This window comes from Oncorhynchus clarkii, unplaced genomic scaffold, assembly GCF_045791955.1.
Source record: "Oncorhynchus clarkii lewisi isolate Uvic-CL-2024 unplaced genomic scaffold, UVic_Ocla_1.0 unplaced_contig_11086_pilon_pilon, whole genome shotgun sequence".
NCBI classification, from domain to species: domain Eukaryota; kingdom Metazoa; phylum Chordata; class Actinopteri; order Salmoniformes; family Salmonidae; genus Oncorhynchus; species Oncorhynchus clarkii.
In genome coordinates this window covers 13,554-31,284 of record NW_027260825.1, presented here as the reverse complement: position 1 = coordinate 31,284, position 17,731 = coordinate 13,554, and the positions used below count along the sequence as shown (strand labels likewise).

General features: G+C 41.2%; 1 protein-coding gene across 2 annotated transcripts; it reads left to right on the top strand.

Moving 5' to 3' along the window:
• The first annotated feature begins 8,200 nt into the window (after positions 1–8,200).
• On the top strand, positions 8,201–15,230 carry LOC139401819 (zinc finger protein ZFP2-like). Of its 2 annotated transcripts, XM_071145799.1 has the most exons (4): positions 8,432–8,826; positions 11,380–11,563; positions 11,964–12,448; positions 12,705–14,137. In XM_071145799.1, exons 1-4 carry the CDS (start codon positions 8,818–8,820, stop codon positions 12,711–12,713), a joined length of 687 nt encoding a protein of 228 aa, XP_071001900.1. In that variant the 5' UTR covers positions 8,432–8,817; the 3' UTR covers positions 12,714–14,137. The 2 variants fall into 2 exon arrangements, with proteins under 2 accessions (XP_071001899.1, XP_071001900.1); XM_071145798.1 differs by having other exon boundaries at positions 8,201–8,826; positions 11,964–15,230.
• The last annotated feature ends 2,501 nt before the right edge of the window (positions 15,231–17,731 follow it).

The window sequence follows — 17,731 nt, the reverse complement described above, 5'->3', positions numbered from 1 at the left end:
TTTTAATTAACAAAGCAAATTTGAGAAAAAGGCTCCCTAAATTATATCAGCATATTGATTGTAGCACTCGTGAGGGCAATACACTGGATCACTCCTACTCTATCTTCCGCGATGCATACAAGGCCCTCCCCTGCCCTCCGTTCGGCAAATCTGACCACGTCTCCATTTTGCTCCTGCCTTCCTATATGCAGAAACTCAAACAGGATGTATCTCCTGATGAGGACTATTCAACACTGGTCTGACCAAGCGTAACCGACGCTTCAAGATTGTTTTGATCGTGTGGACTGGGACATGTACCAGGTAGCCTCAGAAAATAATATTGATTTATACGCTGATTCGGTGAGTGAGTTTATAAGGAAGTGCATTGGAGATGTTGTACCTACTGTGACTATTAAAACCTACCCCAACCAGAAACCGTAGATAGATGGCAGCAGGTTCTGAAATTAACACCCGCCAAGCACCAAATGTGGGTAGATTTTTCATTTGGCGAGTTAATCTCAGAATGTTATCCGCCACACTGGCGGGTAAATGTTTGTACCAAAATAGTAATGCAATCAAATCTGGCATGATGGCTCAAGGGAATTACTTATGTTTGCCAGCCTACCACAGACCGTCTCTAGTGCTTCTAGTTTCACACGGTACATCAGCTACTCGACATCGCTCACTTGCCACGGGTCTGCTGCTAGCTACTGTTCAATAAATAGCTATTATGTGGCGATATTTACCTGGAGTGAGCCAACCTTTTGAAACGAAAACCCACTGACGAAAAGGAGGACGAATCACAGGAAGTTTTGTGAGAAATGGTGAAAAGGTTTGGAGATAAAGGTGTTTCAAGAGGCTGGCTACAGTAAGATGCGGAGACTGTGGTGATGAATTGTTCTGTGTGTCACCAGTGTGCTGAAGATAAAAGCAGAAACAACTCATTTGTTATCAGAAATAAAATGATGAAGCTGGAGAACATTTGTGACCATGAACACAGCAATGTCACATTGCCTGCGTGCCGAGTGTCCCAGGCTCAATCAGAGCCTCTCCTCTTGACACCCTCTGTGACGGCAATAATGGCAATGTCAGAGTAGACCAGCACAAAGATGAAGATACTGTTTAGGACTGTACATGCCATTGGCAAGAAGGTGAGACCACTTTCTGACTTTGAGTGGATGTGCGAGTAAGTGAAAGTTGTTACTCTTGTAGCTAGACTAGTACTTTTGTAGCTAGATTTTTCAAGTCTATTTATCAGACGTGGTCCAGTATTGTAGGTTATTTCACAGTTATTGATAAGCTTTGGTTCACCTCAAAATAGTGTATAAATAAAGGAATTATAGGCCTACTGATGATGACATGGATCTCCATGCTTTCCTATGGCTCTGTGACATTCTATTTGAATGTTTGTCTCCAGATGCTGTTTACATTTTGAAGCATTGTGACACAATTGACTTTACCAGCCTTATAGTGTTGACCCTTAAGTAAACAAAGGCTAGAAGGCTAATTTAGCACAATCAACTGACAGCTATATTGGATAACATGATTGTATATTTAATTATTATTGAACTAGTTTGATGTCTTTATTTTTGCGGTTTGGATGACAAAAAAGGAAAGGTTGTGGGCTCAACTAATAGAAATGAGAAGCCAAAGAGTTTATGCACCATATTGCAGAGGCCTTGAAAAAGAAGGGTCAACACTGCAAATATTGACTCTTTGCGTCAGCTTTATGTAATTGTCAATAAAAGCCTTTGACACTTATGAAATGCTTGTAATTATACTTCAGTATTCCATAGTAACATCTGACAAAAATGTCTAAAGACACTGAAGCAGCACACTTTGTGGAAATTAATATTTGTGTCATTCTCAAAACTTTTGGCCACGACTGTACACCTTCTACCACACCAGTCCACTGAACAGGGCAAACCTGGTGAACAGCTTCCAGGCTCTTGGGCACACACCGCTGGTGCCCACCAGAATTGGCAGGACCCGATGGGGAAGGACACCTATTGCGTGCACCCCTCTTCCTGCGACGGTACCAGGGGCTTGCTTGTCCAGCGTCTGGAACAGGTAGTGGCTCTAGATTGCTATTCTAAGTACTCCAGAAGTCATCATCAATATGCAATGTCCAGTAAATTACAACAAACACGGTTACAATTGGTAACATCATGTTTCAATGCTTTATGTACTGATAAAATGACATATCTAATATAGTTTTTTTGGGACAGCAATTCATTGTCTATTTGTATGTCTTTGAATCTGAAATACATGAAGAACAATCTGCTGATGCCCAAAATGTCTGAGGTGTCCGGCAGGCCAAGGCCAGGAAATACTACAGTACTGCGATGGAGGCTGTTGTTATCCACTTCTGTGGCTTCCTGCATGACACTCTAACACACCTGAGCAACCTGTTCGCCTGTCTGCAGAGGTCCACCATCACCATAGCAACCTGTTTGCCTGTCTGCAGAGGTCCACCATCACCATAGCAACCTGTGCGCCTGTCTGCAGAGGTCCAACATCACCATAGCAACCTGTCTGCAGAGGTCCACCATCACCATAGGAGAAGCCCAGGGCAGTCAGGTTACTTTATGTTTTGTATTACAGGGCAGTCAGGTTCAGGATAATATTTTTATACTTTGAGAAGTAAAACTGCATGATCTTGTTGTAATGTATACAGTTATTCTAGATTTTGGAGACACTGAACTGGAAACCCTGGTGTACCACTTCCTGTCCTGGAAACCTCTGGCATCCATGTTGAAAGGATCCCTGACCAGTGGACTGTCCTGAAGGTGCTGATATACCAAAAGCCCCAGTCCCTGTAGAAGATGTCCTGGTTCTGTGTCAATGTAACGGATGTGAAACGGTTAGCTTAGTTAGCGGTGGTGCGCGCTAAATAGCGTTTCAATCGGTGACGTCACTTGCTCTGAGACCTTGAAGTAGTGGTTCCCCTTGTGGGCTTTTGTGGACCAACGGGTAACGATGCTTCGTGGGTGTCAGTTGTTGATGTGTGCAGAGAGTCCCTGGTTCGCGCCCGGGTATGGGCGAGGGGACGGTCTAAAGGTATACTGTTACATCAACAGCAGCGATCAGCAGTCCTTCCCTGATGTGCTGGCATTGGTTGATCTGGTCCTGCCTCCACAGCTGAATGTGAAAGAGGTTTTAATACCATGAAACAGATGAAAACTGATTGGTGGTCCAACCTAAAGTCTGATACATTGTCAGATCTTTTTATTTTATTTTTATTTTGTACCTTTATTTAACCAGGTAGGCTAGTTGAGAACACCTTTATTTAACCAGGTAGGCTAGTTGAGAACAAGTTCTCATTTGCATCTGCAACATGGCCAAGATAAAGTGTAGTAATTCGACACATACAACAACACAGAGTTACACATGGAATAAACAAAACATACAGTCAATAATACAGTAGAACAAAAGAAAACAAAAAGTATATTTACAGTGAGTGCAAATGAGGTAAGTTAAGGAAATTAATAGGCCATGGTGGCGAAGTAATTACAATATAGCAATTAAACACTGGAATGGTAGATCGGCAGAAGATGAATGTGCAGGTAGAGATACTGGAGTGCAAAGGAGCAAAATAAATAAATAAATACCAGTATGGGGTCGAGGTAGGTAGATAGATGGGCTGTTTACAGATAGGCTAAGTACAGGTGCAGTGATCTGTAAACTGCTCTGACAGCTGGTGCTTAGCTAGTGAGGGAGATGTGAGTCTCCAGCTTCAGAGATTTTGCAATTTGTTCCGGTCATGGGCAGCAGAGAACTGGAAGGAAAGACGACCAAAGGAGGAATTGTCTTTGGGGGTGACCAGTGAGATATACCTGCTGGTGCGCGTGCTACGAGTCTCCTTATGGTCCAGCTGTCCTCTCCAGAGATCAGGGAGTATGATCCGATAAATGCTGTGATGCTGTGGCACCAGGACTCTGTCAGGAGCAGGAGGCCAGACTTCATGGACCGTGCAAAGAGGGTGATTGCGGTAGAGAATGAGGAGTCTGAGGTTTAAGTTGATTAAAATGTTTAAGCATCTGATAGGTTTACAAAATCTTCAAATGTACTTTTAGGTTTGATCCTTAAGTACATGTAATAACACTTCAGTAGAATTTTGATAAAAGAAAAGAAAGCTCTTTGGAAGCTCTCACCATCACTTTGGTCACAATGTTTCTGTCCTACAGTGCTCATCATCAATGAGTCATGAGGTCTTCAGCTTGTTTTAGGCTGTCTTTTACACACTGTTTGTACACTTATTTTGCAGTGCTCTGCAATCTCTTCAACCTCTTTCCATAGTTCTCCAATGTAACCCTCACTGCTGTAGTCCTGCAATGTGTCTGTAAGGGCACCTACTAGATCCACAGCCCTTGCTAGGTCAAGAGAGCTTGATTGGAGCATGTCAGAAAGACGTTTGGCATCACCAAGCACTTTACAAAAGCTAACCAAAAGCCCTATAAAATGTGAATATATCTGAGAATGAAGGCCCCTTGCATCCACTGACTATTTTCAAGTGTGATATCCTGTAATTGATTACAATTAATCAATTATACATTGGATAATAATTTCCATGAGGTCAAGGCAAGAACTGTGCATTCTATGTAATAACTTTTAGATTTATAATGTAATAAAACTGGTACAGTTGAAGTCGTAAGTTTACATACACTTAGGTTGGAGTCATTAATTAAAACTTCTTAGGGATAGCCCCCTTTTTTTAAATTTTCAACTAAATGACATACCCAAGTCTAACTGCCTGTAGCAGGGATATGCATATTCTTGGTACAATTTGAAAGGAAACACTTTGAACTTTGGAAATGTGAATTGAGTGTATGAGAATGTATCACAATAGATCTGATAGGAAAAAAAAAACCTGTTTTTTTTCTACCACCATCTTTGAAATGCAAGAGAAAGGTCCCAGTTTTAGCCATCACTCTGGTTGTAATTCCGATGGTGTCCACAAGATGGCAGCAGTGTGTGTGCACAGTTTCAGACGGATAACTTGAGGTATGAGCGTTCTACATGACATTTAGTGTGAAGTCACCCAGGTACATTTGTGCAAATCTTGAAGGAGACGTTTACATTCATAATACATTTTTCTGCAAGAATATCATTAAGTCTGTATACTTTAACTTTGATTTAGCTGTTCCATTATTAGTAGCCATATTATGAATTCAACATTTGCAAAACAACCAGTTTTCATAACTCTGAATATTCTTATAGTTTTTGTCCAAAAGGAAAAGGCATGCTGTCACAAAAGGTTAGCACCTACATTTTGTGACAGACAGACACAGGGTTTCCGGATACTCCCGTAATCTAGCTAGCTTTGTTTGACCCCGATTGGTGCTTATTTGACAAAGATACAATTGTAAATGCTGGTGTTCCTAGCTCCAACAGTGCAGTAATATCTAACAATACACCCGTCTAAAAGTAAAATAAAGGAATTATTGACATGTACAATCACTCTCACACACACACACACACACACACACACACACTCACACACACACTTGGGTAATGCAAGTTATTTTGCTGTTAGGGGAATAACCTGTAGTGTGAATGTAATAATCTGCTGCTGTATTTTTTTGTGTTATCTGTGATGGTTTTGTTTGTCTTGTTTACTTTATTAATCATCAGCAGGATACAGGAAGAAAGATGTAGGCAAGATAACTGATGACTAACACGTAAAACATGCAATACATACATTATTTTTAGAACATGGAAAGAGTTCTGTCATCGTTATAACCTAACCAAAAGCAGATATCAGCGTTAGTGGGTGTAAACAAGCAAAGAACTCAGAATATGAATTTAATGGTGGCAGACGAACTAAGGGGGAGTAACTTTATTTACATATGTGATGTACACAAATACTATGTATGTATAAAAGCAGAGCCAGTGCTAAGAAGGGGCGGCTGTTCCGCGGACCAGCACGGCTCTTAATAACTTGTATTAAAGTCTACATTGAATTCACAAAGTTCTTCTGAGAGTATTATATTTCTGAAACAATTATCCACGACAGCTCCTGATGAGGTGGCGGATGGTCTCCTGAAGGATCTCCTCCCAGACCTGGACTAAAGCATCCGCCAACTCCTGGACAGTCTGTGGTGCAACGTGGCGTTGGTGGATGGAGCGAGACATGATGTCCCAGATGTGCTCAATTGGATTCAGGTCTGGGGAACGGGCAGGCCAGTCCATAGCATCAATGCCTTCCTCTTGCAGGAACTGCTGACACACTCCAGCCACATGAGGTCTAGCATTGTCTTGCATTAGGAGGAACCCAGGGCCAACCGCACCAGCATATGGTCTCACAAGGGGTCTGAGGATCTCATCTCGGTACCTATTGGCAGTCAGGCTACCTCTGGCGAGTACATGGAGGGCTGTGCGGCCCCCCAAAGAAATGCCACCCCACACCATGACTGACCCACCGCCAAACCGGTCATGCTGGAGGATGTTGCAGGCAGCAGAACGTTCTCCACGGCGTCTCCAGACTCTGTCACGTCTGTCACATGTGCTCAGTGTGAACCTGCTTTCATCTGTGAAGAGCACAGGGCGCCAGTGGCGAATTTGCCAATCTTGGGGTTCTCTGGCAAATGCCAAACGTCCTGCACGGTGTTGGGCTGTCGTAAGCACAACCCCCACCTGTGGACGTCGGGCCCTCATACCACCCTCATGGAGTCTGTTTCTGACCGTTTGAGCAGACACATGCACATTTGTGGCCTGCTGGAGGTCGTTTTGCAGGGCTCTGGCAGTGCTCCTCCTGCTCCTCCTTGCACAAAGGCGGAGGTAGCGGTCCTGCTGCTGGGTTGTTGCCCTCCTACAGCCTCCTCCACGTCTCCTGATGTACTGGCCTGTCTCCTGGTAGCGCCTCCATGCTCTGGACACTACGCTGACAGACACAGCAAACCTTCTTGCCACAGCTCACATTGATGTGCCATCCTGGATGAGCTGCACTACCTGAGCCACTTGTGTGAGTTGTAGACTCTGTCTCATGCTACCACTAGAGTGAAATCACCGCCAGCATTCAAAAGTGACCAAAACATCAGCCAGGAAGCATAGGAACTGAGAAGTGGTCTGTGGTCACCACCTGCAGAACCACTCCTTTATTGGGGGTGTCTTGGTAATTGCCTATAATTTCCACCTGTTGTCTATTCCATTTGCACAACAGCATGTGAAATGTATTGTCAATCAGTGTTGCTTCCTAAGTGGACAGTTTGATTTCACAGAAGTGTGATTGACTTGGAGTTACATTGTGTTGTTTAAGTGTTCCCTTTATTTTTTTGAGCAGTGTACATAAAGTTCATATTAACTGACTGCTATTATCTCATAGAACAAACGTATAAGATCACCTCAAGCCTGTGCTTATCTTATTTTCAGTATTTATTCCAAAACCAAACATTTTCCCCATTGGGATGGATGAACGAGCCAAACGTATCTCATTTCCGAGTTTGAAGACTACAAGCCGGCGAGCTCGTATAGCTCGACATCGAAATGATTGGTTGACGGTAAGTGGGGGCGGTACTTCCTGTATAATCACAAACTCCCTTCCTTGACTACTTCCTTCCAGTAGTGTGTATCAGGGAGATTTCTAGATGTGAGAAGTGTGCAGGAGGACCTGAGAGAAAGGAATGTGTAGTATTGATGTAAAAAGTTGTGTGTATAAACTGTAGGGGTACACATGGTGCTGGAGATCAGATGTGTCCAGTGAGAGAAAGACAGGTTACCAGGATCACAGTAGTGCAGAAGGTGTTGTATGCTGAGGCAGTGAAGAGAGTAGTAGAGGAAGATGGGTCAAGGGTGAGGGATCCTGAGAGGGTCTCTGTAATTAGGCCGAGGTCAATAGAGAGTGACAGGAATAACATACTTCAGTAAGTTTTGGCCAAGTTCATGGCCATGGTTGTCAACAGTACCACAGTAATAGAATGTAAAACCCAGTGGATAGATATTGCGGTGGCAGCTGTTGAGAAGTACTTGGGTGTACAATATTTTACTGCAGAGTTACAAGGTGTTTTGAAGGATAATATCCTGTCCTCCCAGGATGCTGGCCTGGTGTTGAATCAGAGGGCCAAAGTAGTGGAATAATAATGTTTAAATGGGTGTAGGGTTATTTGGTTTTTCACAAAGTGTAATGAATTCATACTACAGAATAGTAGGCTGATACACAGCCAACACACTAGGTGGGGAAGTGCACCAATAGTCATTGTTTTGCGGACCGCCATAACACTAAAGAAGAAGAAGACCACTTCCTTCTCAACATCTCTGGATCTGGTCTGTAAAGCGGAAGAATTATAAATCAATCCAATTTTATTGGTCACATACTTGTGTTTAGCAGAAATCAATCCAATTTTATTGGTCACATACTTGTGTTTAGCAGATGTTATAGTGGGTGTAGCGAAATGCTTGTAACACACTGACTACTTCGGAGGTTGCATTGCTGTAAATGCTGCATGGTTCGCAGCACGTATAGCTGTAATTTGTCTGGTATTTTTTACTTACTGGGCCTCAGACAATTAAAACTATCTGGAATCTCGGAAGAGGACGTTGTTCCAACAGACTCTGGGGTAGAGGTAGACAACAACAGTATTTTTGGTGAATAGGGTGTTGGACGTTTTATTGACTTTAATAGATTCAAATCTTATCCAGGATCTTTCTGAAGTAAGATTAGGCTACATCAGACATATATTTGTCACAACGTAAATCGAGTGTTGATATTTAAATTAACGTTTGTTCTGGTCTAGCTTTATCTGAACGCGGTAACAAAGAAAGTAACTAGTGTAGGCTAGCTACAGATTTACTGTCACGTTTTTTATTTGAAGAAACGCAGAAGAAAGAACGGCTTCAACGATGGTTCAGGTAAGTTATGTCGACTTATTAACAGTTTTCCTACTGTGGTGTATAACATGTCTAGTTTAATCATCTTTGATCTTCCATATCTCTTCGTTCCATTTGAACAGCTGGACAAAAATAAATGTAACGGATGTGAAACGGCTAGCTTAGTTAGCGGTGTGTGCGCTAAATAGCGTTTCAATTGGTGACGTCACTTGCTCTGAGACCTTGAAGTAGTAGTTCCCCTTGCTCTGCTAGGGCCGCGGCTTTTGTAGGTAACGATGCTTCGTGGGTGTGGTTCGCGCCCGGGTATGGGCGAGGGAACGGTCTAAAGTTATACTGTTTCATAAACAATGGTGGTAATAAACACGTGGGATATTTTGTCCTTCAGCAAAGTAGCCTACTAGCCTAAAGCACACAGATTGATACAAGGCAATGCGCAACAAGCAGGTAAAGTCAGAACCATGGAGAAATAATGAGGGCAAAGCTACAACTTGCAGTAGCGGTGTGTAGGTAAAAATCACCTGGGAAGAAAGCCAGAAAAATAGCCATATTACATGTTGTGTTAATTGTGTTGTTATAACCTGTTAGTTCATATGCCTTGACACAGCTGAGACAAGAAGACAGTGGCAGAATACATTCAACCAGACCTTTGTTACATCATAAAACTAGAGAGCAACATCTGTCCTGTTAAGTTCACAAGAAATGTTGCATGTAACAGTTACATGACCTTCAGAATGGTTGAGCAAGTGAATGTTTTCTGAATACTAAACAACTATTGATTTAAGAGTTACCGCAAGTCGAAAAGGAAACAGGTGCTTCCTCCACTATTCAAGCACCATTTCAACTTCAACATCATCTAATTTAGTGACAACTAAAAGATACCTAAAACCAGGGGTGCAACTTTCACTGGGATTGAGTGTATCTGCAGGAACAGTCACACCCATGGCCCTCACGCTAGCTCCACTTCTACCTACATAATATGTTAAGGAATCCCTAGTTATCTTTCCTTCCTCCCTAACTGTGCACTTGCTCACTTCCCTTCACTGATTTGAAAGGAAATGGCTGTTATGAAACATATGGTGGATTCTCCCACTATCACATGACTCCACCAATCAAATACTGTTTTTTTTTCTCATTGGTATAATTGTCATAAGTATGTTGTAGATTTTCGTAACTGTAAGTACAACGATGTTCCTGTCATTTGTTAACAATACATTTAACTATCATTTAATCAAACTGCTAAAAACTGAATTACGTAAGCAAAATTATAGTGTCAAGTTTACGTACAGAAATGATGTAGTGTACAATGTACTGCTGAAATACTTGGGTGGTAAATTACAGTTTATTACACTCATGTTCTGAATGTTGACAGTTTTAAATGTGGATGCTGTTACAGTAATAAGACAAGTGAATCTTGAGCAATGTTACATGGGGCAGAAATTGCACCAGGCTACACCCATACCTTTTTACTGTAGGTTTCTACTACATGTTACAATACCCCCATATCTGATGGTTTATTCTATGTATGTACTGTATAAGGATACTGAAACTATGAGACTGACATTTTTCTCAACATGCTCCAAGTGGGATAACTAGCAGCAGTAGTTCTGGTGTTTAGGTTTTTCATCACTGGTTATTTGAACAACATGATTTAGCAGGTGTTGCCATCTTTCACACGTTGGAAGGGGAGGCGACATCTACATCTTGAAAGAGGGGGTGGAGCTTTTCGTTTCTGTTCTGCTCTTTGTTCTACCATCAAGTTTTATACGTTTTTACATTTTTGTAAAAAATATTCCAATTCCATTTTGAAAAATTTGCCAAAGTGAAATATACAAGACATTTGTGGAAAGTAGTGAACGGTGTCGTGGAAATTTCCTCTATTTACCAAATCATGTCAGAGTTAGTTATCAAAGTCCATCTTTAATTATATGAGCTTTATCACAACCCTGTGACTCTCAGGCAATTCAGTGTCTCTCAATGAATTCCCCGAGAGCCCCACTACATTGCAACTGAGATCCTTTAATAGCAAAGAACACACATAGTCAGACAGCATAGACATAATAAATCGTTCAGCTTTGTCTCCTTACTCAAACCCAGAACCAATCCTCCATATCAACAGGCATATATCAAATTGTCATTTAGATACAACCAACTCTAAATACAACCAATCCTGGACAGGCTCACGGAGAGGATAGAATGATTCCAGACACTGTGTCTGTGTGAACTGGCACACAGACACAGTGGAGCAAAAGATATGTTTACACATGGTGATACTTTGACCTCTCCCCTCTCTGCGGCCCATGCAATTTAGTCTTGACATAGAACAGATACTGCAACCCTGCCACAGTATTATACAAAAATAACATTCTTGATGAGAAGTAACTTACAAACATATGATGAATATAAAACATCTTACCTATGTTACCAACTAATTCTGATTATTCCACAACAACGGTTACACACTTCAGGAGAAAGGAGGTATTATAAGGATGCAGCCATCAATCAGAGATTTAGACTAAAGTAATCAAATGTTTGGTCTAATGATATTCTATGTACAATACTTCCTGTGGTCACCAGGGCAGAGCTAGTCCGTCCCCCTCCACCCTGCCGGAGTCCCCTGGTCACAACTCTCCTGGTAGTGCCTTACTGCTGGATCTGAAGAGGGTTTCTGTGCTGCTGGTCGACTGCAGGAAAACACCAGGGCAGAGTGGAACTGTGAGAGAAGGACACGAGGAGGGAGATGGAGATCTGATTTCATCAAGTAAGAACAATGGGGGGTGTGGATTAGACTACAATCTGATTCTGCATCTTCTGTTAATTGATTGATAAACAGTAAACACTCAGTGGCCAGTAAATTGTTGATCCAGTTTCGTGTATGGAGGGGAATGTACCTAATAAATTGTTTGATGATAAGGGCAGCAGGTAGGCTCGTGGTTAAGAGTGTTGGGCCACTAATCAAAAGGTTGCTTGTTCCAATCTCTGAGGCGACAAGGTGAAACATCTGTCTGTGCCCTTGAGCAAGGTACTAAACCCTAATTGCTCCTGTAAAAAACTCTTGATAAGAGCGTCTGCTAAATAATAAAACAATACAAAATAAAAAAAAGTTTTGGAAATATGGGTCCATATACAAATACTAACTATTCAAGGTCTTTATTTTACAGGGGACACCCCTAACCATCGTTCTCTTAGTGGGAGGGGCTTATCGTCTGGGGAGCCTCAACAACATGTTGCTGAGGAGACAGAGAAGAGTCTCTCCAGATCAGAACATCTCAAGAAACACCAGCAGGGACATACAGGGAAGAAACCTCACCACTGCTGCTCTGACTGTGGGAAGAGTTTCACAAGCCAGAGTGGCTTCATTATTCACTGTGATCAGTGTGGGAAGAGTTTTGCTGCATCTAACACCTTGAAATCTAATGTAAGAATTCATACAGGGGAGAAGCCTTACCCCTGCCTTGATTGTGGGAAAAGCTTTGTTAGTGCAGGAGCCTTAACCATACACCAGCGTGTACACACAGGAGAGAAACCTTATAGCTGTGATCAGTGTGGGAAGAGCTTCAATCAGTCAGGCCAGCTGACTACACACCAGCTAATGCACACTGGAGAGAATCCTTATAGCTGTGATCAGTGTGGGAAGAGCTTTGCTGTATCAGAAACACTAACTATACACCAGCGCATACACACAGGAGAGAAACCTTATAGTTGTGATCAGTGTGGAAAGAGCTTTGCTGTAGTTTCCTCCCTAACTAGACACCAGGTAACACACACTGGAGAGAGAACCTATGTTTGTCTATGTGGGAAGAGCTTTGCTCTAGCTTCCACCCTGACTGTACACAAGAGAACACACACTGGAGAGAAGCCTTATAGCTGTGATCAGTGTGGAAAGAGCTTTGCTGTATCAGAAAAACTAACTAGACACCAGCGAATACACACAGGAGAGAAGCCTTATAGCTGTTACCAGTGTGGGAAGAGCTTTGCTCAATCAGACAATCTAACTATACACCAGCGCATACACACAGGAGAGAAACCTTATAGTTGTGATCAGTGTGGAAAGAGCTTTGCTGTAGTTTCCTCCCTAACTAGACACCAGGTAACACACACTGGAGAGAGAACCTATGTTTGTCTATGTGGGAAGAGCTTTGCTCTAGCTTCCACCCTGACTGTACACAAGAGAACACACACTGGAGAGAAGCCTTATAGCTGTGATCAGTGTGGAAAGAGCTTTGCTGTATCAGAAAAACTAACTAGACACCAGCGAACACACACAGGAGAGAAGCCTTATAGCTGTTACCAGTGTGGGAAGAGCTTTGCTCAATCAGACAATCTAACTAGACACCTGCGGATACACACAGGAGAGAAGCCTTATATCTGTGATCATTGTGGAAAGAGCTTTACTCAGTCCTCAGCCCTGAATTCACACAAGCTAACACACGCTGGTGAGAAAGAAGCCTTATATCTGTGATCAGTGTGGGAAGCTTTTCAGTCAGTTATGGACCCTTTATTCACACCAGTGAAGACACACTGGAGAAGGAGCCTTTGGTCTGTCTAGGTGGGAAGAGCTCTGTTTATTTAGGGCCAATGAGAAAAAAACAGAAAGCACAAACTTGCTGTAATTAGATAACCTGAATTCACACCAGCGAATACACGCTGGAGAGAAGCCTTATAGCTGTGTTTCATCTCCCTCCTTTCTGGCACCGTTTCCAGATCCCTAAATAAAAGGATCAAATCAAATGTATTTATATAGCCCTTCTTACATCAGCTGATATCTCAAAGTGCTGTACAGAAACCCAGCCTAAAACCCCAAACAGCAAGCAATGCAGGATCAGTAGAAAACATCTAGTAAACAGTCATATCCATCTCCCATTCTTAAACAGTTGCCTTAGTCTGATCACCATGGTAACCTCTGTGCAGCATAATATGCAGCTCTGATCTAGGATCAGGTCTCCCCTGTGTCTATGTAATATCACACATTAATCTAAATGGATAAATGTTCTCATAGGAAATGTTATAGGGAACTTGTGTGTGTGGGGGGGGGGGGGTGGTGATAATTGTATCTTCTTTCATGTACTCATGATAATACTATTATTAAATGTCATTATGTAGAATAATATTTCAACAATAGGTGTATATTCATGTATTCAATTGATCAATACATTCAATCCATTATCTTCTAAACAAGATGTTATCACTTAAATGGTGTATTTTATAAATCTGTATTGATTAAAATGATCCTAAATCTAATCCATAATATATTGGATAATTATTTCCATGAGTTTAAGGCAAGATCTATGTAATAACTTTTAGATTTATAATGTAATAAAGCCGGTAAATGTAACATCTTGTTGGTTAATATGATAAAATGTTGTCTAATAACCTTTTCCACTTAATGTAATAAGTTATTGGTATCAGGTAACAACTTTTGTTAATGAATAACGTAATTACTTAAACCGATCATGTAATAACACCTAAACCAATGTTTAATGTGTTACTTCACCAATGTTAATGCACATACCACCCTCCACCAATAACAAACCCACACACACAAACCTAAGCCCTTGTACTCGTACACAAACAAGCACACAGTTATAGACACATACATTGATGATATAAAAAAAAATGAAATAACAATTCATCGGTAGTTCTTACATTCAATGGGGCGGCAGGGTAGCCTAGCGGTTAGAGCGTTGGACTAGTAACCGGAAAGTTGCAAGTTCAAACCCCCGAGCTGACAAGGTACAAATCTGTCTAACTGCCCCTGAATAGGCAGTTAACCCACTGTTCCTAGGCCGTCATTCAAAATAAGAATTTGTTCCTAACTGACTTGCATGGTTAAATAAAGGAAAAAAATAAATGAGACAGGGGGGGCAAGAAGAAGGAGGATTGGGAAAAAATTTATAGACATACATTGATTTAATATTTTAAAATTAACAATTCATCTGTAGTTCTTATAGTCAATGAGACAGGGGGCTCGGTCGGGCAAGAGAAAGGAGGATTGGGAATCTGCAAATAACAATAAGCTGAACTCTGTCTAGCAGAAACATCTTTGTATTAGCAACTATTAATGATTAGTTTATATTGTGTTAAAGTTAAGAGATGTCACCCTGGGCGGCGTGAACCATAGTAGGGGATATAAAGAGAAAACACCATCTTGAGAACTGAGTGTCTTGTTTGTAAATTGCTGTAAGTGTAAACTCCGGGTTGCAAACTATATTAAACAAACTAACCTCTGATCAAAGAAGTTTCCTGTGGTCACTTGTATGAACATATGCAGAAAGTGTAAGGAATTTCTGCCCTGTTGTTACTATTTCTATTCATTACAGAATTTCTCTAACCAAGATGTTTTTGTTGTTTCTATAAATACCTTAGATTTTGATTTTAGATTTGATTTGCAAATATAACAACAATACAACCACACGTGGACAAAATGCATTTACTATCATTCAGAATGATTCTAAAACAGTGAAATATGTAATTTACAGTTTCAATAGATTCATGATATAATACAAAAGTATTTTCTAGCATAATGACTCCCTAAACCGCCTCACCCACTTGAAGAGAGGTGTTGATGACTATGTACAGTTGGTGGTGGCACCTTTTAAACACCACAGAAGAAGCCGGAAAGCATCAACAGGAAGTACTTTGTTACCATCCTCTATCTAGTTTTCAAACCAAACACATTTCCACATCCTTTCCCAGGATGTTTCTAATGTAAGATTAGTCTAAATGAGACGTTTATTTGTCACAACTTCAATGTAGTTTTGATATTTATAAAGTTGTGGTCGAGCTTTTCTTTATCTGAACGCTGTGACTAAGAAAGTAACTGTAGCATACACATTTAGTGTCGTTTTTTCTTATTTTTTAGAAAGAATACAGTAACGTCAGCTTCCACGGTGGATTGTGTAAATTTGGTTGACTTTTATTAATAGTATCCCTATTGTGGTGTTTTAAATGTCTAGGTCCAGTTTTCACGTGTGATCTTCCACATCCATGAGTTCGATTTGAACAGCAGGAGAAAAGAAACCATGGTGGTAATTTCAGCCAAGTAGCCTACTAGCTCATCGCACACAGATGGATGATACAAGTCAATGCTCAACCGGCAGGTCAAGTCAGAACCAGGGAGAAATAATTAGGAATCGCCTTCACCAATTATGTATATAAACCCTGGATTGCTGATGCTATATATTGGCCATTGAGGCTTTGAAGGCACCGGTTAACTTCTTTGAACACCTCAAATTGTTTCTCCAGATGTCAGTTCGACCACACAGCGTTTATACACTACTTTGTTGCGCCCAAATAAAGAACACGACCATTGAAAATAGGTGATTTTTGTTGCTAGGCTACCAGTTACGGTGCTTTTAGCTTGTGTTTGCGCGCGTCTTTATGCGGAAGTAACACAACAATGATAGCTAGTGGCAATGATATGGAGTTCATATTAGTAAAATTATTGAGCATATCCTCCGCGCAAATAAGCATCAGAAATTGTCCTTATTTAGCATATCAAGACCCTGATGTGGACCTCAGTCTAGAGCTTAAAATATACAATGTAGGCCTACTGTCAGTATTTGTCGTCATATTGAGAAAATAAGATGTCCACATAGGCCTATCACAGGATATTGAATGATTCCATATCCGCCCATAGGAAATGTCCATGTGTGATATTCAGAGTCATCACAATAACATCTGTCTAAAAGAAAATAGTTCTGATATTGTTTTTTACATTAGAACTTGAAAAAACACTGGAACAAAGACATCTGGATTGTTTTGAAACAGTTGAAGTCGGAAGTTTACATCCACCTTATCCAAATACATTTGAACTCAGTCTTTCACAATTCCTGACGTTTAATCCTAGTAAAAATTCCCTGTTTTAGGTCACTTAAGATCATCACTTTATTTAAGAATGAGAAATTTCTGAATAAAAGTAGAGAAGGATTTATCAGCTTTTATTTCTTTCATCACATTCCCAGTGGGTCAGAAGTTTACATACCCTCAATTAGTATTTGGTAGCATTGCCTTTAATTTGTTTAACGTGGGTCAAACGTTTCGGGTAGCCTTCCACAAGCTTCCCACAATAAGTTGGGTGAATTTAGTCCCATTCCACTTGACAGAGCTGGTGTAACTGAGTCATAGGCCTCCTTGCTCGCACATGCTTTTTCAGTTCTGCCCACAAATTTTCTATAGGATTGAGGTCAGGGCTTTGTGATGGCCACTCCAATACCTTGACTTTTTTGTCCTTAAGACATTTTGCCACAACTTTGGAAGTATGCTTGGGGTCATTGTCTATTTGGAAGACCCATTTGCGACCAAGCTTTAACTTCCTGACTGATATCATGAGATGCTGCTTCAATATATCCACGTAATTTTCTACCCTCATGAAGCCATCTATTTTGTGAAGTGCACCAGTCCCTCCTGCAGCAAAGCACCCCCACAACATGATGCTGCCACCCCCGTGCTTCACGTTTGGGATGGTGTTCGTCGGCTTGCAAGCCTCCCCTTTTTCCTCCAAACATAACGATGGTCATGATGGCCAAAACTTTATATTTTTGTTTCATCAGACCAGAGGCCATTTCTCCAAAAAGTACAATCTTTGTCCCCATGTTCAGTTGCAAACGGTAGTCTGCTTTTTTATGGCAAGTTCCTTGCTGAGCGGCCTTTCAGGTTATGTGGATATAGATACTTTTGTACCTGTTTCCTCCAGCATCTACACAAGGTCCTTTGCTGTTGTTCTGGGATTGATTTGCACTTTTCGCACCAAAGTGTGATTGTTATGAAAACTTTGGCCCTAATTAAATCGGCCATGCTGATCGGTCGACCTCTTGTCATAATACCCATAAAACCTAGCGGTCAAAAAAAGGAAATGGTTCCAATTGTTTTTCCACCATGTAGAGAAATAGTAATGGCATCTATTTTCGGCACTAATTTTGCCATGGTT

Bases quoted from the DNA above. Each gene is read 5' to 3' on its own strand.
- LOC139401819 (XM_071145798.1), top strand. The intron at 11,564-11,963 runs GTAAGAACAATG...TTTATTTTACAG, and splicing joins TGGAGATCTGATTTCATCAA to GGGACACCCCTAACCATCGT.